Source organism: Camellia sinensis, chromosome 5 (assembly GCF_055761805.1).
Source record: "Camellia sinensis isolate YWXY chromosome 5, ASM5576180v1, whole genome shotgun sequence".
NCBI classification, from domain to species: Eukaryota; Viridiplantae; Streptophyta; class Magnoliopsida; order Ericales; family Theaceae; genus Camellia; species Camellia sinensis.
This window is the reverse complement of record NC_138965.1, coordinates 135,817,446-135,843,108: the sequence shown is the minus strand read 5'-3', so window position 1 is coordinate 135,843,108 and position 25,663 is coordinate 135,817,446. Positions and strand designations below refer to the sequence as shown.

General features: G+C 35.2%; 1 protein-coding gene across 1 annotated transcript; it reads left to right on the top strand.

Moving 5' to 3' along the window:
- The first annotated feature begins 3,933 nt into the window (after nucleotides 1-3,933).
- Nucleotides 3,934-5,815, top strand: LOC114323109 (aspartyl protease family protein 2). Its single transcript, XM_028270593.2, has one exon. The coding sequence runs from the start codon at nucleotides 4,171-4,173 to the stop codon at nucleotides 5,563-5,565; it is 1,395 nt and encodes a 464-aa protein (XP_028126394.1). The 5' UTR covers nucleotides 3,934-4,170; the 3' UTR covers nucleotides 5,566-5,815.
- The last annotated feature ends 19,848 nt before the right edge of the window (nucleotides 5,816-25,663 follow it).

The following is a 25,663-nucleotide window of genomic DNA, read 5'->3' as shown; positions in this document are numbered from 1 at the left end:
ACGAAATAATTACCAGAGGATATAAGCAGACACCGAAGACAGGAAGAAGGTTAAGCTTTTCTATCTCTACTCCATCTCTACACTCCACTTCTCTCTCTCTAACTTGCTCGTTGGAGGGTTCGCTGGGGGACTCCCCGTTCCCCGTTGAACTCTCGTGCAGGTTTTCAAGTAAGCTTGGTCATTCGGACATAGGTTTAAAGAGCGTGGATCAGTCCGACCCGTTCTACCATCACGAACTGTATCATCAATATCATTTTTTTTATTTAGTTAACTAACGAATTATTGATGAAAAATTGATCAAGTATTATAAATATGATTAGATTGTTAAGAAGCTTAATATAATTATTGAAAATTTATTAAGTTTACTATATTTTACTCAAATATCAAAAAATTAATATAATTTATCTAAAATAAATAATAATAATCAATTTTTATGTATAACATGGAGAGAAATGTACTATGTACCTCGGCCATGTGTTTGTTGTTGCAATTTACGTTAAATTTGGCGATTCAAAAATAATCTATCTATTTATCTTTTTATTTTTTTTCTATCCACTTTTTTTTTTTGTAAAGAAAGAAATAAAACAAAGAATAAAGATTGAAAGAAGCCAAATGGCATGTTTGGTTTGTATTTGTAGAGTAGTTTTTGAGATAAAAAGTATGAAAACTTGTTTGTTTTTCTTTTTTCAAAAATGGTTTTGAAATATTATTTTAGGGAGAGAGTTTTAAAGAAAGTGCTTGATTTGATGTGTATGAGAGAGAGAATGATTTTGGAAAGAAGCAAACCAAACAAAATTTTAAATTTTTTTTTAAAAATTTATTTGATTTAATTACTCTTAAAAATTTATTTGTAAAAATTTTTTCTCAAAATTTTTTCTCAAAAACAAACTAAATAAGCCCAAAGTGGTTAAAGATGAATATGATGAAAGAAAAGAGCAGAGAAGAGTCACGGGGGCGGTACAATTTCATAGGACTCCGCACCTCCATGTCTTCTTTTGTTTACTTTTTTTACGCTGCATTTTTCCCCAGCCTGTTAACATGAAAATTTCATGCTTTTGTGATTTTTGTAAAAAAAAATACATATATATTAATTTTTTATATTATATTAATTTAATCAAATTAATATCATCCAATATAAAAACAAAATGGTTCTTTAAAAAGAAATGAACATAAATAGAGTGAATAAACTGTTTTTGTTGTTAAGATAGTTCAAATTCTAAAAAAGTATTTATCAATTTTTTAAAAATAATTACTCAACTTGAAATGATACATATTCTTATTACACATAGGTATGCCAAATTATATAAATCTATTTTAGCAATATATATAATTTTTAAACAGTAAACTTTAATAAATTTTGGAAAAACTAAAAATAAGTGGGACAATAATACAATATTTGCATTTTTATGATGATGCAAATTTTCCACTTGTATGATGCAAGCCTTTCATATTTTTTGTACAAGTCTTTCATGTGTATCATAATTACATCCAAAAAAAAAAAAATTTATTTCAATTATTTTTGTACTATTCCACTTATATGCAATTTCTCCATAAATTTTTAAGCTACTTCCTTGACTCCTAGCAAATAGCATTTGGAATGAAATAATATTCGATTTTTTTATGGAAGGACTATTCTCTTAAAATAGTAAAAAGTAATTTGATTTGTAATATATATTGGTCATTATTTTTTTAATTTAATCAAACATAAGAATAAATATTTTGATAAAATGATCACTCTATTCCACTTCATTCTAATGAAATGCAATTTATTTAAGGAATTGTTATTCAAGTCAAAAAATTAGACTCACTTTTCAAGTTCAATGACGTAATAATCAATTAGAATATTTAAGATAGCACTCTCTCTCATATCTTTTCTGCTTATCAATCAATCATATCACTTACATATTATTAAAATTTAAAAAATAAGCTTGGATATCATTTTTCATTTAGGGAATGTTTGGTTTTTGTGTTGGGCTAAATAATCACAAAATGACACAAAAAAAAGGTCAAAAAATCAAAAAAGATCAAAAAAAATCCACCATCCCAAAGTTAAGAAAGCCAAAAAAAGCTAAAAAAGTCAATCAAGAATACCAAACGAACAAAAAAGTCTCAGGTTAAAAAAGTCAAAAAAATCAACTAAAAAAATCATTACCAAACGAAGACTTAGTTGTTTTACACTTACTTAAAAACATTTATTCGAAGAAAGGAAGATGATATACAAGTAGTTTTCGATGTACCAAAAAAAATATATATATATATATATATATATGTATAATTATTTTTTTATATTTATTTTATGGATTTAATAATATATAAGTGATTTGATTGATTAATAAATTAGGAAAAAAAATATGAGAGACAATGGTGTTTTGGAAAGTTGGTAAAAAGTTTATTTTTTGGCTTTTTTAATTTATTTGGCTTTTTTATGAGTAAAAAATGTGAGAGGTGATATGACCTAAAATGGGTAAAAAAATTAAAAGCTGACTTTTTACTGGGTTACCAAAGCACCCCAAAATATTACTTTTAATATCTTAATTGATTATCGCATCATTAGACTTGAAAATTAAATCTAATTTTTGAGAAATTTTTGATCTTGAAAATCAAAGGCAACTTGTGGTTTACTTCTTAAAATTCAACTCTATTTTTAAATCATGATTTGGATGAATTTAAAATACAATTCAAAATTAAGGGTGAGCAGTGGATATACCGATCCGCCAAAACCGAACTGAACCGAACTGATCCACTGCATTTTGGACGAATGCCTGATGTCAAATGGACGGTTGCGGATTGATTTTCTCCAATCCGCCAATTTGGCAGACGGATGGCGAATTTGAGATTCCTTTGGCCGCAATCGAACCGCCAAACCGCGAGTACCCTTAGTAATTTATAAGACTTTGTGTTTTCAATTTGTTTGAATATTTTGTTTGTGTTTTCAATTGAAAAGAGTTCAAATGTTCTGTTGAAAAAAAGTTTTTAACTTGAATATATTTTTTGAATTGAAAAAAATAAACATATTATTTATTTATATTTTTTGGTTTTTAAATCTAACTCTAAAAGTAATAAATAAAAAATATAATATATGCTGATTGGTTTTTGTTTTCAAAAACATATATAAATGTAACAATACAGAGACATACAATCTCTACTATTGCTTTGTTCATGGTTTTGGTGGTTTACATTGTTTTTATATTTTAAGAACCACAGATTGTAATATTTTATGTGGATAAAGCATGTTGTGATTGTAATATGTAGATGAGGCATGCAGTGATTGTGATATTTTAAAGTTTCAAACTTTCTTTCTTTGAATGAGACATGTAGTAATTGTAATACTTTTTTAAGTCATTAACTGTAATACTTTCTTCTTCTTCTTCTTCTTCTTTTTTTTTTTTTTTGAGGAAGTGCGCAAGTTGAATTATGTTGAAAATTTATAAAATTTCAAACCGCCAAAACCGATTCGCATCCATCCGCCAAACCGTCAATCCGCTCAATCCACATCCGCCGGATTGGCGGACGGATGCGGATTGATTTTCTTCAATCCGCCAATCTGGCAGACGGATGGCGGATTGAAGGTTTCGTGGCCGCAACCGACTCGCGCCCGCCCCTATTCAAACTTACATTTAAAACTCTTCTCTTCTCTTCTTTTTTTTTTTTTATTATTCATTCAATTAATCATTTTTTCTCTCTTGTTTCTTCTTTCTCCTCTCATGTTCTTTCATATTCTATACATTAATTAATAAAAAAAATTATAAATCATCCCAAAACTATTTTTAAAATTCATAAGAAAATATATTTTTTTTAAATTATGATTCAAAAATTTAAAATACAAAATATAATTTCATATGTAAATTATAATTTTAAAACTAAACCAATGGAGCCAAATTTTTAAGAAAAATGTTAGGGGTTACAAAATTTCTATCAAATAAATGATCAAATATCTCCCATATAAAATATTTCATAATTTATTTAGTAAAAAATTTGATATACCTAACATTACTCAATTTTTAAAGAAAAATTAACGTTAAATTCACATTGTGGCGTAATGGTAAATATTCGAAGCCGACATAACTCCAAACCAGAACCGCCTTTACATTTTTCTCTCCATTATTATTACTCCCAAGGCTATCTGTGCTCTCACTTTCACTCCCCTCTCTCTCTCTCTCTCTCTCTACAATGGGTACCAAATCCATTGCCATTTTCTTCTCACTCCTCTTCTTTTCTCTCTCTACCTCTCTCTCTCAACCCCTCCAATTCCAAACCCTCTTCCTGCAATCTCTCCCAAAACCACAGTCCCTCTCATGGACAGATTCAGAAACCCTCACCGCCGAATCCGACTCCGAAACCACCCTCTCCGTACAGTTACACCACCGCGATTCTCTCTCCTTCAATGCCACCCCAGAACGCCTCTTCCACCTCCGCCTCCAACGCGACGCCGCTAGGGCCAAAACCTTATCCTCCGCCGTCTACGGCAACACCACCGCCGGCCGCGACTTCAGCAGCTCCATCATCTCCGGCCTTGCTCAGGGCAGCGGCGAGTACTTCACCCGATTGGGCATCGGCACTCCTCCCAAGTACTCCTACATGGTGCTCGACACCGGAAGCGACGTCGTTTGGATCCAGTGCTCCCCGTGCCGGAAATGCTACTCTCAGACCGACCCGGTCTTCGATCCCACCAAATCGAAGTCGTTTTTGGGGGTATCATGTGGGTCCCTCCTGTGCCGGCGGCTCGACTCGCCGGGCTGTAGCAACCGTCGGATGTGTCTCTACCAAGTATCGTACGGCGACGGTTCGTTCACGTTCGGCGATTTCTCAACCGAAACGCTGACGTTTCGGAGCACCCGAGTCCCCAACGTTGCTCTCGGATGCGGTCACGACAATGAAGGGTTATTCGTCGGCGCCGCCGGGTTGTTGGGTTTGGGCCGGGGGAAGTTATCGTTTCCGACTCAAACCGGTCGCCGGTTCGGCGGCAAGTTCTCGTACTGTTTGGTGGACCGGTCGGCTTCTTCTAAACCGTCTTCGGTGGTTTTCGGTGACTCGGCGGTCTCGAGAACCGCCTTGTTCACTCCCTTACTCACAAACCCAAAGCTCGACACTTTTTACTACGTCGGACTCACCGGAATCAGCGTCGGAGGAGTCCGAGTCCGAGGCATTACGCCGTCGCTTTTCAAGCTCGACAACACCGGAAACGGCGGCGTCATTATCGACTCGGGCACCTCCGTCACCCGCCTGACCCGACCCGCTTACATCGCCCTTCGCGACGCTTTCCGGGCCGGAGCATCCGGATTGAAACGGGGGCCCGAGTTCTCGCTCTTCGACACGTGTTTCGATCTCTCTGGCAAGACGGAGGTGAAGGTGCCGACGGTGGTGATGCACTTCGTCGGTACTGACGTGTCGTTGCCGGCGTCGAATTATCTGATTCCAGTGGACAGTAGTGGTAGTTTTTGCTTTGCGTTTGCGGGTACAATGAACGGGTTGTCCATAATTGGGAATATCCAACAACAGGGGTTCCGGGTCGTGTATGATCTTGCGGGTTCGCGGATCGGGTTTGCTCCACGTGGGTGTGCTTGATTTGGATATGGGTTGTTTGGGAGATGGGAAAACTTTTTCCCCTGCTAAGTTATCTTTCTTTCTTTTCTTTTTCCTAATCTTTGAGGGGAAGATACTGATAAAGGAGGAAGAGATGATGTTTTTTTTGTTTGTAGTGTCCTGCTTAAATTATTGCTGCTTAAATTATTGCTTTGATACAAGGCAAGATAACCCTTATAAAGTTATGTTGTTTAGTTTTTTATATATTACTTTTTGATTTGATTTAGGTAAAGAGTAATGTCTAATTATTGTTATTCTTATGTTATCTAAAAAGTGTCATGGGCGAGGTGGGTTAACTTTTTTCATACAAAATGATTAAAATCTCTTTTCCTAAAGAGTAATGTCTAATTATTGTTGTTCTTATGTTATCTAAAAAGTGTCCTGGGGGAGGTGGGTTAACTTTTTTCATACAAAATGATTAAAATCTCTTTTCTAAAATAAGTTATTTTTGTTTAATTTTATCTACTAATCAAACACGTTCTTAACAGTACTATCATGGACAATTCACAGGGATTCAAATCGTTATGGCCCGGTTGTTTAGAGAGTTAGAGGGAGAATTGTGATTGATAGTGAGGTGAGATTCATTAATATTGTGTTTGTTTTGAGAGATAGGGAGGGGATTGATAGTGAGTTTCGAATTAGGATCGGCCTTCCTAAGGGGATTCAGATGGGTTTCAAGAACTTGGTATTAGAAAAATAGCCCGGTGGATTAGAAATTTTTTATTTTTATTTATTTTTTATTTTATTTTTTACATGTCGAGCATTTTTTTTAAACATTAATATTTAATTTTTTGTATTTTTTATTTATTTTTTTCTAGGAATTTTTTATTTTTTAATTTTTTTTACATATTGGGTATTTTTATTAAAACATTAATGTTTAATTTTTTTTGTATTTTTTATTTATTTTATATAAAAATAATTTGACAATCTCTACACTAACAATTATCATCAAAATAAATACAATTTTACTTAATTCCCTCACTATCAATTCTCTTTATTCTATCTCTGAAAACAAACGGGGCATAAGTGATAATTTTATTACTCCTTCCTTCCATAACCAAATATTAATTCTTTATTTTATTTTTTATTATTTTAAAATATTAATTTTTTAAAAAAATTAAAAATTAAAATAATATGAATTTTTTATTTTATTCTTTTTTTAAATTTATTAAAATAAAAAGCACTATTAAAATATACATTGAAAAAAGGAACATTTCGATGTAACAATCCTAAGATAACTACATATATATGAGAGCCTGTGTTTGGCAAGTGGGTTTGCAGGTTTTTTTGTCTATTTTAGTCACAAAAAATAAAATAGTTTATTTTAGTCATAACAAACAAAACATCACATCCAACCCATAATCATTACATTCTTCTCTCACAAAAAAATTCAAAAAAGTCAAAAAGTCAAAAAGTCCTTCCCAAATCAAGCTTTTAAGCCCAGGCTAAAATAGTCAAAAAAATTAAAAAGCTAAAAAGTCAATCCACTCCCCAAACGGAGGCAGAATTTTTTAAGTGCACAAAAAATACTTACATCTAGGACTTGCAACACCATGACAAATGAAAACCAAAAAAAAATTAAAACCAAATTTGAAAATGGTGGTCAATGCCTTGTGAATAATAGCACTGCCTTAGCCAAAAACCAATAACAATGATTCATTTCACTAAAAATATCATCATTAATAGCACTAATACATTAAAAAAAAAAAAAAAAAAATACAACTCCAAGACCAAAACATCACATCATTAATGACGAGATCCACTGCCACCTAATTAGTGGGAGCATTAATTAGTACTCCCAAGCATTTTTCTAAAATCCAATTGTGAATAAAGATGAGTCACATTGACATGGCGGCAACAGAGTCAAAAATAGTGGGCACCGAAGCTCCTCTAATCACGCTATAACAGACAATGCTGTTTGGTAAATAATTTGTTGAAACTTGTCACCCATTGTCTCTATTAGATTTTGTTTTGATAATGTGCATGTATGTCACAATTTCCAAGGATGTGCATGTACCTACGTAATATGCATGCTAAAAGTTAGGCTTACGATTGTAAACTAGTTGAATTTTAAAAATGATTTGAGTCAAGATCAATTCAAGTGTATAAGGTCATTAAAATTATTGTCCTGAGTCTTAAGTTAAAGGGCATTTCCAGTAATATTAGTTTAAATAGTTACTCAAAATCTCGTTAAATTTAAATTTAAATATATATCAAACATAAATAGAGAAATAAAATAAAATAATGAAACTATATTTAATATATTATTCAAAATGAAAAATAAATTATATTTTTTTGTATTTATGAGTCCAATCGAATTGAGCTTGAGTTTACTTAGATTCAATTCAATTATTAATCAAGTTTAAAAATTAAGTTTGTTTGTCTAACAATCAAATTTAAATTATTTATGAACAACTCTATTTGTTTTGTAACTTTAGTTGGACTGAAGCTCGATTATTAGTCTAGTTATCTAGTAATCTTGAATACTCATTTAATTTATATTCAATTAATAGTATAGTCAATGAAAGAATAATGAGAAGAACAAGAGACAACACCATCTCTATCCATGTGCCATGGTGGTCCATGTGCAAAGACCATGTTCCCATAAAATGTGCATCACTATGACCCAATACAATTTTTCGCATATATACAATTGTCCCACCAAAACATTGAATGGAATCCCTTTTAAACAAACAAGGTGTCACTAAGACATTCTTCCCACTAAGATACGAGGGGTGTGTTTGGTTTAGTTTTGAGAGAGAAGTTTCGGAAAAAAAATTTAAAAAAATTGTTTGCTTTGAGGTTTTTTTTTAAAAAAATTTAAAATTATTTTTTCTCTTATATATTAATCAATTTTTTTTTTCTCCTCTCATTCTCAATCACTTTCTCTCTCACGCACATCTATTCAATTATAACAAAATATCAAATCATCCCAAACTCTCATATTTCAAAACTATTTTCAAAATATACAACCAAACAAACTAAAAAAATTTCTAGACTCTCTTCTTAAATTTTTTTTTGAAAATTACTCTCTCAAAAGCAAAGCAAACCAAACACACCCTACATTTCCTTCTTTTATAGGGCCGTACAGTGAGAATTGAGGCAATCCATATTGCTAAGGGGGAGAATATTATGTACCCACTGCTTAAATAATGTCTATCATATATATTTTATAATTAAAAAAATAGTATAATTTTAAATTTTTTGAGTTATAATTTAAAAAAAAATTCTCATAACTAAATCCAACATGAAATATAATTAAAAATCTCATTAATTATAATTAAAATAATATCATAACTAAAAAAAATAACACAAGTAACATCCACCCCTTTTAAGAATGTGTATATTAGCATTTTCCTGCATTTACATGTGTGTGTGTGTGTTGATGGTGTAATCAATGGAGAGATAAGCCACATTCTTTTAGATTTATAAAATAATAAATGGTTAATGCCTTTTGAGTAGTGATCAGGCCGATACTCTCATGATTAAGTTAGATGTTATTCTATATATAATGAAAATCAAATGATTTGGAAAGTAAGAATTTTAATTTAAAAAAAAAAATTAAATTGTAAATTATTATATTATTTTTTATATATTTTTTTTTATAAAAAGTTATAAAATTATTTTTAAAAAAATCAATTTTCAAACAAGCCTTCATTGAGTTTAGGAATACTTCTTTTTTCAGGTATCATCTCTATTTATAATGGAAGGTTTTCAAAGCCATAATTAGGTTATCTATTGACCATAATTGAGTAATCTATTAAGCATAGTTTAATCTTTATTTGGTGACCAAATTCACTTTTTTTACAAAATCTAATATTATTTTCGCCCACCGAAAGTGACTATGCTATTTCACATCAGTTGTTTTATTTTTGCCTCCAGACGTACCCATACATACGAGGGCTTCATACTGTACTTATAATTAGGACGGTGTAAAATATTGTTAAATTTATTAAAATCGTATTTGTATTAATTCGTATCGTTTTATTTGTTAATCGTAATTTAAATTTTAAAATTTATAATCTGTTTTTGAAACCGTTTCGTTGTGTTGTAATACATATATATTTTTTAACCTATAATAAAATATCAAAAAAAAATGTGTATGAAAAATATTTGTAATGTGAAATTTTTTATAAATTAGTAATTATATATATGAAAAATATTATGTAAAATTAATTTATGTTATATATATATATATATATATATATATATAAAATATTATACAAATTAGTGTTACATATTATACAAAGATTTGATAATTGGTCAAAATATTTTTTAATGCGTTAAAATATTTTTCAATTTGTCAATCCATTAAAAAATTATTCAAACTATAATTTATCAAATCATTAATCCATCATTCAATTTATAATTTTATTCTTAAATCATCCGAATTGCACACACCACTACCTATAACAATTGTATTTATTGTGTTGGTGAAAATACCAGAAAAAATTATATTTTATTGATAAATAATGCAAAGAAAATGAGATACAAATAGATCAAGCTGAGGCACGGATATCTCGTTTTCTTTAAGGAGATCAAACCCACTGCGGTAGGAAGAACCCCAATACCGATACAGCAATCACAAAACTATGACTTGTCCTCTCCAGGATACAACAGCCCGACCACTTGTCGTATGGTTCAGGCCAACTCTGCACAAGATGGTAAATCCAAAGCTCCACCAAGAAAAACACCCTTCTTTAGTAGTAATCTCTCTTGTATAGAAAATAATTGGTGTGTGTTGGTATAAAAAATAGTAGATGAGATCCAATGCACTAGGCATATAATACTTGTTAGTTAAAATGCCTAATGTGATTCACTTTTTTCAATTCCAATGCACTAGGCATATGATTAGGCATTTTGCCTCAACTCATATTCACTAGCTACATGTAGCTAGCCTTCAACGCTAGGCAAAATGTATTCAATCATTAGGATCATTTCCCTCCATCTTTATTGTTGACGTGACATTCTATAAAATTAATAGTATTTGGATAAATAGCTAAAATAAAGAGCATGGTTGGAGTAAAAACATAAAACAGTTGATAGGCAAAATAAAATATATACTTTATAGTAATATTCAGATAGGTAAAATGCCTACTACCGTTGGAGATGCTCTTATAGGCCACTAGGACCTTACAGTTACACCAAAAATAAAGATCATTAAAAATGAGAAAATGGAGAGACTCCAAATAATAAAGAGAAAATGGTTATACCAAAATAATGACCATTAACCAAGTTTATGAATTCTATTTAACCTTCATTTATGACTAAGAGGTTACCAAAGTAATGAAACTTCATTCATGAAAAAGATAAATCAATAAATAAATATAAGATATTAAAATGGTCCAACAATCCCCTACTCATTTTAATATCAATAAGGATAAGAGAGATTACCAAACAAAGGTAGACTAGTATGTATCATGAAGGTGTGCTCTGCATTGAACCTTCATTAGTGAAACAGCAACCTCTACTCCAGAGTCAGTAGTGGTCTCAGACTTGAACTATGACTGCTTAGGGAAAATAAAGAATTACTGCTCACACATAATAATCCAGGTGTTGACATGAGCTTTAATAACTAGCACATTACGGCCTTGTGTTTATCCCAGTTTTCATGAGCATATTTGAGAATAAGCCTTGTTCTCATAGAAAGCGGCCCCACTTTCATGCTCACATAGGTGAAATCTGTCAAGGATGTTCTTATAATTTACACACCCTACTCAACAAGAGCTACAGAATTTCATTAAGAGTATAAAAACTCAACCCTCTAACATTACAGGACAAATGCACTTACATCATAGGGATGGATAACAAAATATTAAAGAGTGCATTTTTTACAACCACCATATGATTCGTTCTTCCCATTGAAACTAGTTACAGGATCTCTGGTCCCTAGGTTGGGTATCTTCATACATGGTTTATGATTTTATAGGCTTTAAACCCATCCCCCTCGATGTATTCCAGACCATATTTTTCGCCAAGGCCTTGGTTAACGGATCCGCAAGATTATCACAAGATCTTACAAAATTTACAGTTATGATGCCATTACTCAAGTAGGATCTCACATTACTGTGTTTCCTTTGAATAGGTCTGGATTTACCATCATAAAAATGATTGTTCACTCTACCAATAGCAGCAGTGCTATCACAACGAATTAACACGGGAGGAATTCGTTTTTCCCAAAAAGGAATTTCATGTAACAAATCTCTCAACCAATTCGCTTCCTCACATACTGAAGCTAACGCTATAAGCTCAGCTTCCATTGTAGAAATAGCAATTATCGTCTGTTTTTTCAACTTCCAACATATAGAACCACCATCCAAGGTAAAAATAAAACCCGAGGTAGAGAGAGAATCAGCTGACAAAGTGTTCCAATCGACATCACTATATCCCTCAAGTACAGCAGGATACTTGTTATAAAGCAAACCATAACTTTTGGCTCCAGATAAATATCTCATAATTCTTTCCATTGCTAGCCAATGATCTCGACTTGGCTTGCTAGTAAACCTGTGAAGTACTCCAACAACATATGCAATGTCAGGTCTTGTGACAACCCTCACTACTATTTACTGATAACACCACTGATTATTGCTAAATTGAGACTGATCATGATAAGTAATTGAATTGATTGAAATTTTGAGTTAATTGATTGAGTGTATTAGTTTAAATGCATGTCTATCTGTTTGACTGTTAAATGATCTGTTCATATGTTATGTTTTAAACTGCAAATTGAAGGCCTTATCGGCGGCCGAATCTGAAATTAATTAGTGATTTATACTCATTAGAATTTATGTGATTTTATGGTATATTTAATTGAGATGTGATTTGGTATGATTAAATTAGATTAAATAGTGTTAAATCACATAAGTTAGACTTATTTACCCTTTTGCCACTTAGTGGACAATTCTAGGACTTGTTTAATCACACTTCATACACTTTTGATACAACATTTCTTCAGCCATTTTGAGAGCTTGAGCCAACTAAGAGAGAGAGAGTGAGAGAAATTGAGTTCAACTTGAAGGTTTTGCTAGGAAATTAAAGGAATTGAAGGTTAATTGCATATTTGAGCTTCCATTCTTGTAATTGAGGAACCTAGGTAAGGATTTCATCCTTTTAATTGTGAAATCAAGTTGCTTCTTGCATGATTCATGATAGATAGGAGCCTAAGGTCATAAATTGGTTTAAGATTGTTGAATTAAAGCTTATATCATGCATGCATGTGTATATCTAGAAGTTTGAGGTTGTTTTCAAAGAAATTCTTGCATGTATGTCCACATTTTTTTATAGTCCATGAACTCACCATGTTTTGAAGTTAAATCTTGCATTTGATCTTGTTTTAGAACATTGGAGTTTCAAGGAACCCATGCATGTGTTGAATTTGCATTGTTCTTCATGTTCTTGAAGTTTATTTGAAAATTGTGTTTAATTGAACTACATTTGGGCTTTGATTTCTCAAATTGATCTTTGAAACATGTCATATTATGAGTTTGCAAGTGTTTTCCAGAAAATTAGCCCAAGAGGATCGAATTTGATGCATTAAAGTTGAGTTTTGAGCTTGAGGTTCAAATCTGGAAATTCCAGATTTTGGACTCACGCTCGAGCGAGGAACTCTACGCTCGAGCGTACTCCTTGTGTTCATATAGTTCACTCGAGCGAGGAAAGTGGCGCTCGAGTGTGAAATGCGTGTATCCAGTACTTTGCATGTGTTTACAGTCCGCTCGAGCGAGAGAGTTCACGCTCGAGCGAGGACTTGTGTCTCACGCTCGAGCGTAGATCGAGCGCCCGTCGAGCGTTTTTTTTTTTTTGCATCCAGTACTTTTACTGTAGCTTACAGTCCACTCGAACGATGGAAGTCACACTCGAGCGGAGCTCCTTTGTCTGCATGTCTACTCGAGCGTAGAAAGCCACGCTCGAGCGGGACCCCTGTTTTCTGAAAATTTTGAAAAGTGTTTAAAAGTGTTTAAAAGTGCATCTTTGCATCCTCATTCCATCCTATGCATTCTTAGGCCTAGTTTAAGGCATCTTAATGAGGATATTGATGTAGAACCACACCGAGGCAAATTAGGGATTAAGTTATTATTTTTCCAACTGTGTAGCTTAGTGTATGTTCGTTCTGTAACTGTAAGGTTGGCATCCGAGGACGCATACTAGCTTATCTGTAGCCCAGAACTCTGTGAGTAATAATGTTGTAAAGATACGTTCAATTGAGATTATTTTCTGAACAAATGACTGTACTGCTTTATGAAATGACACTGTTTACTGAATGAATGTTTGTCCTATTTGTGAACTGTATTCATGGCATCCATAGCAATTTACTGTTACTGAACTGTTACTGCTACTGTTACAGAGATCTCTGTCAGTTCCCATGTTTGGGACCACTACTGTTTACTGATGTGATGGCCATCATTGACTGCTCGGTCTGTTAAGACCTACTGTACTGTTTTGCTATTGGATGTACCACATATGACTATTATAGTTTCCGAATGACTGTTATGGCATGAATTATGAGTCACAAACTGAATGACTGATATACTGATAAACGACTGTTTTCAAAACTGAAAGTACATTCATTCTTAACCTCTTTACGCATATGTTATTCACTGGGCTTTAGCTTACTGTTTATATATATATATATATAGGTGTTCAAGCACTGGACCGGAGTTAGGAGCGTCGGATTAGTTCTTGTTTTGTCAAGCCAACCATCGTGCCTCACCTTGAAGTTCCAAGTGCTGCCAAGCTAAGGCTGCTTCGGGGTGTTTTAGATTTCCCCCTTTCTGTATCTGTTTTGTATAGACTATATAGACCCGTACGGTACTGTTATGGTAGAGACTTGGTCCCTAACCCGAATGCTTGTATATGTATGTATAGTGCTGTTTTGTTCTGAATGTGAATATGTTTTAAAAAGTCTTTTTGCATACAGACTGTCACAGCTCGTTGGACATCTTTTAATTACTGTTTTGGCTTCCGCCAGCCCCTGTACTTTGTATTACTATTTTACTGTTAAGCAGGCCATCGGTAATCTCGGATTACTGGCCGGTTACGGTGCTAAACCCATAGGGACGGGTTTGGGTCATGACAGAGTGGTATCAGAGCGATACTAAACCACGAGTTATACCGCACACACGTGTCCAAATGAGCTATAAGATGTCCTAGAAAAGTAAATAGGGCATTGCATGAGCATTAAAAGAGTGTGTGGCTATAACATGAATATCTGTGCTAATGTGCTAATGTGTTTAAGTATACAACTGCCTATGTTTATGATTGTCATAATTGCCTATAGTGAAATGGATAACGCAAAAACTACTGATGAAACTGAATCATCTAAGGCCAGAATGGCAAGGCTAGAGAGAACAGTTGAAATGTTGGCTGAGGTCCTAAGTCTACAACAACAGAACCAACAGCCCCCACCTCCTCCGGTACAACCGGAATAGAATGTAAATGATGACATAATAGCTCAAACACAGAAGTTTAGCAAGATGAAACCGCCATCCTTTCAGGGAGGCCTTGAACCATTGAAGGCCGAAGCGTGGGTGCTTGAAACAGAAAAGTTATTTGAAGTGTTTCCGTGTTCTGAAACACACAAAGTCCTATTGGCTACCTTTACTTTGCAAGATGAAGCTAGACGGTGGTGGATGCTTGTCTGTGACACCGACACTGTTATGACTTGGGCTCAGTTTAAGGAAGCCTTCTTTGAGAAATACTTCCCACAGTGTGTCAGGGACCGCAAAGTGACTGAATTTGAACAACTGAAACAAGGCACCATGTCGGTAACAGATTATGAATCAAAGTTTACCGAACTTGCCCGTTATGCACCGCACATGGTTGATACCGATTACAAAAAGGCCAAGAAGTTTGAAGGCGGCCTTAATGTGGAAATTCTTGACAGAATTAATGTTTTGAAATTACTGAAGTATGTGGATGTTCTTGACCGAGCAATAATAGCTGAGTCGAACATCGAAGCATTGAAACAAACTGAAACACCGGAAACTGAATGGCGTGATAAGAGACGAGGCTTCAAGTTCAAGAACGGCCGGAACAGTCCATTGAATAAAAAGTAGAATATAGGGTCAACTAACAGTTCTAGTCAAGGAAACCGTTCTATATCGCCCTGCTCCGAATGCGGTAAGAATCATAAGGGGATTTGTTATAAACATTCAAGTGCTTGTTATAGGTGTGGCAATGTGGGCCATATGGTCAAAGATTGCCCTTCCACTCCTCAGGGCAATAGTAACGCTGCACCAAGTGCCATAGCATCAACTGCTCCACCGAAACCCAACCCCAAAGCTACTGGAAAATAGCCTATGAGGCAAGGTCGAGTGTTCGCACTCGTACCGAGAGATGTATAGAATACCGAGACCATTGTGTCAAGTATACTCTCAATTTGTGCTCAAAATGCATATGTTTTGATTGATTCGGGGTCTACACATTCATATGTATCGCATGTTTTTTTGCGAAAATTGAATAGACCATTGGAACTCATGAACTATCTGTTAGCTGTATCTTCACCTGTTGGGGGATCCATGACTTGTGCTTATATGTACCCTGCATGTGAAATTATTGTTGGGGATGTTCATCTCTATAGTGATTTACTGCATTGAATATAGATCATTTTGATGTGATATTGGGAATGGATTGGTTAACAAAATACCATGCTACCATAGAGTATGTAACAAAACAAGTTGTTTTCCGTCCACCTAGACTGCCTGAATTTGTGTTTAACGGAGTTGGAGTAGTACCTCCCCCATACCTGATTTCATCCATGAAAGCTTTTAAATTGATTAGAAAGAGGTGTAAAGGGTATTTATGTTCCGTATTGACTGTACCTACTGCTGAGAAAAACTAATGTGGAGAATATTCCTGTAGTCAGAGAATTCCCAGATATTTTTTCAGATGATCTGCCAGGGGATTTGATTGATAGGGAGATTGAGTTCACCATTGATGTGATTCCGGGTACACAGCCTGTATCTAAAGCTCCTTACAGAATGGCACCGATTGAATTGAAAGAGTTAAAAGTTCAGCTACAAGAACTGCTAGATAAGAAGTTCATCAGGCCCAGTACTTCACCGTGGGGCGCGCCAGTCTTATTTGTGAAAAAAAAAGACGGCTCACTGAGACTTTGCATTGACTACCGTGAACTGAATAAGATAACAGTGAAAAATAAATATCTATTACCTCGTATTGATGATTTGTTTGACTAGTTACAGGGTGCCCAAGTTTTCTCCAAAATTGACCTTAGATCTAGATACTACCAGTTGAAAGTCAAGATAGGGGACATTGAAAAGACTGCCTTTCGAACGAGGTATGGACACTACGAATTTCTTGTTATGCCTTTCGGAGTTACTAATGCACCAGCTGCATTTATGGACCTTATGAACCGAATTTTTAAACCTTTCCTCGATGACTTTATTATTGTATTCATAGATGACATTTTAATTTATTCCAAAAGCACGGAGGAACATGAACATCATTTGAGAATTTCCCTACAGACCCTAAGAGAACAGAAACTGTATGCTAAACTAACTAAATATGAATTTTGGCTAGACAGTGTGATGTTTTTGGGACATGTGATCAGTAAGGATGGAATTTCAGTTGATCCGCAGAAAATTAAAGCAGTAGTGAGCTGGCCTAGACCGACAAATGTCACCAAAGTCCGAAGTTTTCTAGGCTTAGCCGGGTATTACAGAAGGTTTGTCAAAGATTTCTCCAAAGTTGCCCTACCACTGACACAGCTGACTTAGAAGGGGATATCATTTGACTGGACCGACCAGAAGGAATCAGCTTTTCAAGAGTCGAAAACTCGACTAGTGACTGCACCAATTCTTACCTTACCCTCAGGTACGGATGATTATACTATATTTAGTGATGCTTCTCATAAGGGTTTGGGGTGTGTTTTAATGCAGAATGGGAAAGTTATTGCGTATGCTTCCCGACAACTGAGACCGCATGAAAAGAACTACCTGACCCATGATTTGGAACTTGCTGTAGTGGTGTTTGCACTGAAAATTTGGCGTCACTAGCTTTATGGGGCTACATGTGAGGTATACACAGACCATAAGAGTTTAAAGTATTTCTTCACACAGAAAGAACTGAACATGAGGCAGCGGAGATGGTTAGAAATGATAAAGGACTATGATTTGCAAATTTTGTACCATCCAAGGAAAGCTAACAACGTTGCTGATGCACTGAGTCGGAAATCGATTGGAAACTTAGCCTGTTTACTCACTGGGCATAAAGAATTGCTATGTGACCTTGAAAATTTTGAAGTTGAGATTGTTTTGCGTGAACAAGGTGGAACCATAGCCGCTATTTCTGCTCAACCGGCACTGATTGAAGAGATTAAAGAGAAACAGTAACAGGATGACTTCTTGAGGAAGATCATCGAAGAACGAGAGTCTAAACCAAGGCCGGATTTCAAATTTGAGAATAATGTGTTGAAATTTTAGGGAAGATAGTATGTACCAAGTGATTCTGAACTGAAAAGAAGAATTCTGCAAGAGGGCCACAATTCAAAACTGTCTATCCATCCAGGAAATACAAAAATGTACCAAGACTTGAAACTGAATTTCTGGTGGCCGGGAATGAAGAAAGAGATTACTGGATTTGTATCGAAATGCCTTTATTGCCAACAAGTTAAAGCCAAACATCAACGACCCGCAGGTTTACTGCAACCCTTACCGATACCGGAGTGGAAATGAGAACATATCACTATGGATTTCATTGTTGGTTTACCTCGCTCCAGTAAAGGTATGGATTCAATTTGGGTTATTGTTGATAGATTGACTAAATCTGCTCATTTCTTACCTGTCAAAACAATTTATAATGCGGAAAAATTGGCTGTAATCTATATTGATGAGATTGTTAGATTACATGGAGTGCCTGTGTCCATTGTTTCTGATAGGAACTTGAAGTTTACATCGAGATTCTGGCAAAGCTTGCAGACAGCATTGGGTACTGAACTGAGACTGAGTAGTGCATACCATCCTCAGACAGATGGTCAGTCAGAAAGAACCATCCAGACTCTAGAGGATTTACTAAGAATGTGTGTTCTTGATTTCTAGGGAAATTGGGAAAGTCATCTACCGCTGGCTGAATTCGCCCATAACAAGAGTTTTCATTCAAGCATTGGTATGGCGCCTTTCGAGGCTTTATATGGCAGGAAATGTCGATCTCCTATCTGCTGGGCAGAAGTTGGAGATGGGCCTTTGCTTGGGCCCGAAATTGTTCAAGAAACTACAGAAAAAGTAAAACTGATTCAACAGAGACTGAAAACCGCACAAAGCTGATAGAAAAGTTATGCGGATGTCCGAAGGCGGGACAGAGAATATGAAGTAAGTGATCATGTTTTTGTAAAGTGACACCGATGAAGGGCCAGACTCGTTTTGGAGTCAAAGGCAAGTTAGCACCGAGATATGTTGGGCCGTATGAGATTATTGAGAAAATCAATCCGGTGGCGTATCAAGTAGCGCTTTCTCCTGAAATGGAGCATATGCATAACCTGTTCCACATTTCAATGTTGAGGGAATACTTTCGGGATCCCTTCCATGTGATTGAGCCTACCCATGTAGTGCTAAGTGATGACTACACTTACGAAGAACGGCCTATTCAGATTGTAAACAGACGGATCAAGAAGTTGAGGAATAAAGAGACACCGTTAGTGAAAGTTGATTGACAAAACCATGGTGGCGTGTATGCCACTTGGGAAAGGGAAGATGATATGATGAAGAGATATCCTGAATTGTTCCCACTGAATCCTGTTTTCTTCCAAAATGAAGGTAATTCGAGATTGGAGGATCAAACTCTTTGTAAGGAGGGGAGACTGTGACAACCCTCACTACTATTTACTGATAACACCACTGATTATTGCTAAACTGAGACTGATCATGATAAGTAATTGAATTGATTGAAATTCTGAGTTAATTGATTGAGTGTATTAGTTTAAATATATGTCTATCTGTTTGACTGTTAAATGATATGTTCATATGTTATGTTTTAAACTGCAAATTGAAGGCCTTATCGGCGGCCGAATCTGAAATTGATTAGTGATTTATGCTAATTAGAATTTATGTGATTTTATGGTATATTTAATTGAGATGTGATTTGGTATGATTAAATTGGATTAAATAGTGTTAAATCACATAAGTTAGACTTATTTACCCTTTTGCCACTTAGTGGACAATTCTAGGACTTGTTTAATCACACTTCATACACTTTTGATACAACACTTCTTTAGCCATTTTGAGAGCTTGAGCCGACTAAGAGAGAGAGAGAGAGTGAGAGAAATTGAGCTTAACTTAAAGGTTTTGCTTGGAAATTAAAGGAATTGAAGGTTAATTGCATATTTGAGCTTCCATTCTTGTAATTAAGGAACCTAGGTAAGGATTTCATCCTTTTAATTGTGAAATCAAGTTGGTTCTTGCATGATTCGTGATAGATAGGAGCCTAAGGTCATAAATTGGTTTAAGATTCTTGAATTCAAGCTTATATCATGCATGCATGTGTATATCTAGAAGTTTGAGGTTGTTTTCAAAGAAATTCTTGCATGCATGCCCACATTTTTGTTACAGTCCATGAACTCACCATGTTTTGAAGTTAAATCTTGCATTTGATCTTGTTTTAGAACATCGGAGTTTCAAGGAACCCATGCATGTGTTGAATTTGCATTGTTCTTCATGTTCTTGAAGTTTATTTGAAAATTATGTTTAATTGAACTACCTTTGGGCTTTGATTTCTCAAATTGATCTTTGAAACATGTCATATTATGAGTTTGCAAGTGTTTTCTAGAAAATTAGCCCAAGAGGATCGAATTTGATGCATTAAAGTTGAGTTTTGAGCTTGAGGTTCAAATCTGGAAATTCCAGATTTTGGACTCACGCTCGAGCGAGGAACTCCACGCTCGAGCGTACTCCTTATGTTCATACAGTCCACTCGAGCGAGGAAAGTGGCGCTCGAGCGTGAAATGTGTGTATCCAGTACTTTGCATGTGTTTACAGTCCGCTCGAGCGAGAGAGTTCACGCTCGAGCGAGGACTTGTGTCTCACGCTCGAGCGTAGATCGAGCGCCCGTCGAGCGTGATTTTTGTGCATCCAGTACTTTTACTGTAGCTTATAGTCCACTCGAGCGATAGAAGTCAAGCTCGAGCGGAGCTCCTTTGTCTGCATGTCTGCTCGAGCATAGAAAGCCACGCTCGAGCGAGACCCCTGTTTTCTGAAAATTTTGAAAAGTGTTTAAAAGTGCATCTTTGCATCCTCATTCCATCCTATGCATTCTTAGGCCTAGTTTAAGGCATCTTAATGAGGATATTGATGTAGAACCACACCGAGGCAAATTAGGGATTAAGTTATTATTTTTCCAACTGTGTAGCTTAGTGTGTGTTCGTTCTGTAACTGTAAGGTTGGCATCCGAGGACGCATACTAGCTTATCTGTAGCCCAGAACTCTGTGAGTAATAATGTTGTAAAGATACGTTCAATTGAGATTATTTTCTGAACAAATGACTGTACTGCTTTATAAAATGACACTGTTTACTGAATGAATGTTTGTCCTATTTGTGAACTGTATTCATGGCATCCATAGCAATTTACTGTTACTGAACTGTTACTGCTATTGTTACAGAGATCTCTATCAGTTCCCATGTTTGGGACCACTACTGTTTACTGATATGTTGGCCATCATTGGCTGCTCGGTCTGTTAAGACCTACTGTACTGTTTTGCTATTGGATGTACCACATATGACTATTATAGTTTCTGAATGACTGTTATGGCGTGAATTATGAGCCACAAACTGAATGACTGATATACTGATAAACGACTGTTTTCAATACTGAAAGGACATTCATTCTTAACCTCTTTACGCATATGTTATTCACTGGGCTTTAGCTTACTATTTATATATATATATATATATAGGTGTTCAGGCACTGGACCGGAGTTAGGAGCGTCGGATTAGCTCTTGTTTTGTCAAGCCAACCATCGTGCCTCACCTTGAGGTTCCAAGTGCTGCCAAGCTAAGGCTGCTTCGGGGTGTTTTAGATTTTCCCCTTTTTGTATCTGTTTTGTATAGACTGTATAGACCTGTACGGTACTGTTATGGTAGGGACTTGGTCCCTAACCCGAATGCTTGTATATGTATGTATAGTACTATTTTGTTCTGAATGTGAATATGTTTTAAAAAGTCTTTTTGCATACAGACTGTCACAGCTCGTTGGACATATTTTAATTACTGTTTTGGCTTCCGCCAGCCCCTGTACTCTGTATTACTGTTTTACTGTTAAGCAAGCTTTCGGTAATCTCGGATTACTGGCCAGTTACGGTGCTAAATCCATACGGGCGGGTTTGGGTCGTGACAGGTCTAGTACAGTCAGTAGCATATCTCAAACTACCAATCATGCTAGCATATTCCTTTTGATTAATCACTTGCTTTTCATTTGTTACAACCGATAAATGTATGCTTGCATCAAAAGGAGTAGCAACATGTTTACAGTCTAGAAAATTATATTTTTTTAACATTTTCTCAACATAATGCGACTAATCAAGAAAAATACCATCATTAGTCTTAGTAATTTTAATTCTCAAAATAAAATTGGCTTCACCAAGATCTTTCATATCAAAGTAGCTATTGAGCATATTTTTAGTCTCATTTATAATATGCAAATTAGAGCCATAGATAAGTAGATCATCTACATATAAGCTAATAATCACATGTGCATTCTCACAAGTTTTATAATATATGCACTTATCACATTCATTAGTCTTATAGCCATTCTCAAGCATGCATGAATCAAATTTCTCATGGCACTGTTTAGGAGCTTGTTTTAAACCATAAAGGGATTTAGTTAGCTTACACATCTTGCTTTCTTGGCCAGGCTCCACAAAGTCTTCGGGTTGGTCCATGTAAATCTCCTCATCTAGATCTCCATTTAAAAATGCTGTGTTTACATTCAATTGATGAATTTTTAAACCATGAATTGCAGCCACTGCAATCAACAGTTTAATGGATGTACTCTAGTAACAGGAGAAAAAGTAAGAAAGAAATCAAGATCAACTTGTTGCTTAAAACCTTTAGCGACAAGTCTCGCTTTATATTTATCTATAGTTCCATCCGGTTTAAGTTTTTTACGAAGGACCCATTTACACCAAATAGTTTTACAACCTGGAGGTAAATCCACTAGCTTCCATGTTTTATTTGAAAGTAGTGAGTCTATCTCATTATTTACAACCTCTCTCCAGAAAATAGCATCAGGTGATGATAAAGCTTCTTGCACCGTAAGAGGAATTTCTTCCATATTGTAAAGATAATAGTCAGGGCCAAAATATTTTTCAATTCTAGCTCATTTACTTCTTCTTGGTTGGATTTGAAAATTTTCCTTTTCTTGAAAAACTCTAGAAGGAGTAGAAGAGCTAGGTATAGATAAAATATTTTCAGAAATTATTTAACCCCCACTATTTCTAGATTTGAAAGGAAATTTATTTTTATGAAAAATAGCATCACCTGATTCAAAAATAATATTATTTTCCACATCAAAAAATCTATAAGCTATACTATGCAACGCATACCCAAGAAAAGCACAGGTGGTAGCTCGTTCACCCAATTTAGGTTGTTTAGGATCTGCAAGCCTCACAAAAGCTAAACAACCCCAAACCCTCAAATAACCTAAATTTGGTTTATGCCCCCGCCACAACTCATAAGGTACAATTTTAGTCTTTTTGTATGGCACTCTAATTATCACATGGCAAGCTGTCAAAATAGCATCGCCCCAAAGATTTGAGGGAGCACCTGAATCAATAAGCATAGCATTTGTCAAGTCAATTAACGTTCTATTTTTTCTTTCAGCTACGCCATTTGATGAAGGTGAATATGGTGGAGTAGTCTCATGAATAATTCCTAAAGACTGAACAGAACAGTTGAATCTAAGAGATTCATACTCGCGGCCTCTATCACTTCTAATTTTTTTAATCTTTTTACCGAATTGATTTTCCACTTCAAGAATGAATTCTTTAAATTTCTCAAAAGCATCACTTTTATTTTTTTAATAAATATACGTTTGTGTATTTTGAAAAATCATCAATAAAAGTGATAAAATATCGATTACCACCCCGAGTTAAAATTCATTCAAACTCACACAAATCAGTATGAAATAATTCTAGTAATTCGGTATTTTTTTTCAACATTTTTATGAGGCCTCTTGGTAATTTTTGCTTTACTGCAAACTTCATATTTCTCAACAGTTTTTGTCAATTTAGGAATTAATCCTAAACTACTCATGATTCCTACATATTTACTATTAATATGACACAAGCCAGCATGCCAAAAATTAATAGAAGACAACGTGTAAGTGGCGTTATAGTAATAATCATCAAATTAATCAGTAAGGAAATTTAAGAGATAAAATTGACATTTATACTTATCTGTATTGTAGGAAGTCACTTTTGCGTCATGTGACTCGTAGTCTTCATCATTCATCTCCTCGATTGGGATGTTGTTGGGGTTTTTCTCGATAAGAACATATGCAACTTTCAAAAGGCTAAGGTAAAAAAGAACTTTTTCTTTCCACCTCTTAAAATGAACTCCTTTGAACTTGAAAGGCTTGTTGAGATCACCAATTCGATCATTGGTTTTTTCTGGTACTTGTTCCACGGTTGATCTCCTTAAAATTGTTGGTGAAAATATCAGAAAAAATTATATTTTATTGATAAATAATGCAAAGAAAATGAGATACAAATAGATCAGGCTGAGGCACAGATATCTCGTTTTCTTTAAGGAGATCAAGCCCACTGCGATAGGAAGAACCCCAATACCAATGCAGCAGTCACGAAACTATGACTTGTCCCCTCCAGGATACAACGGCCCGACCACTTGTCGTATGGTTCAGGCCAATTCTGCACAAGATGGTGAATCCAAAGCTCCACCAAGAAAAACACCCTTCTTTGGTAGTAATCTCTCTTGTATAGAAAATAATTGGTGTGTGTTGGTATAGAAAATAGTAGATGAGATGAACTATTTATAGGTCACTAAGACCTTACAATTACACCAAAAATAAAAACCATTAAATATGAGAAAATTGAGAGACTCCAAATAATAAAGAGAAAATGGTTACACCAAAATAATGATCATTAACCAAGTTCATGAATTCTATTTAACCTCCATTTATGACCAAGAGGTTACCAAAGTAATGAAACTCCATTCATGAAAAAGATAAATCAATAAATAAATATAAGATACTAAAATGGTCCAACATATTGAAACATGATTGTATGAGCACGAAATAATTCTTCTCGTATGATCCTGTTGATCAAGTTTGCACTCCTCTAAACAACATTGCTTTGCCACCTGAAAACACAAACGTGAGCTAACTGGCGGGTGTGTGCCGGAAACCCCTCCGATGCCTAAGTCAGCAACTAGACAATAGACAATAAGCTCTATGTATTCTAGAGTAAGAATTAGGATACCTGTCCATAGGTCTGGTTATGAGCTTTTAAAGACTCTGCTTGGCACATCTTAGTAGGATTCCAACTCTCCCTATGAGAGTCCTCCTAGGAATCACACACCCTACTCACTACCAACCAAGTGAGATGGTTTTGCACAATCCTAGTAGGACTCTAGTCTCCTTAGCAGAGTCCTCCTAGGAGTCATACTCCTACTCACTACCAACCAAGTGAGATGGTTTGCACAATCACAGTAGGACTCTAACTCTCCTTAGCAGAGTCCTACTAGGAGTCTCATCACTGCAAGCCAAGTGAGATGGCTGAACCATTTTACCTCGGTTATACATTCCTGACCGAACTGCCTTATCTCGGTCCTCTGCCATTCGGACCGTGTGATCGAAAGCCGATCTATCGAATGCCACCCTATCGAGCTATACACAGCTCGACCCTCGCCATTGATGTTACCTCGGTTTGCTACAGAACTTTCTTTACTTCGGCTGTCATCTTTACCTCGGCTCTGTGCTCAACTAAGTAATGGAATAGAAGCATCAACCGAGCTATACCTAGCTCGGTCATCTGTCTTACCAAACACCTCGGCCATCCCTTGGGCCTAGTATTTAGGTAGCTCGGTCAATGCCCTTGCCCAGTTTGGTACTCAGATA

Bases quoted from the DNA above. Each gene is read 5' to 3' on its own strand.
- LOC114323109 (XM_028270593.2), top strand. From the start codon at position 4,171: ATGGGTACCAAATCCATTGCCATTTTCTTCTCACTCCTCTTCTTTTCT.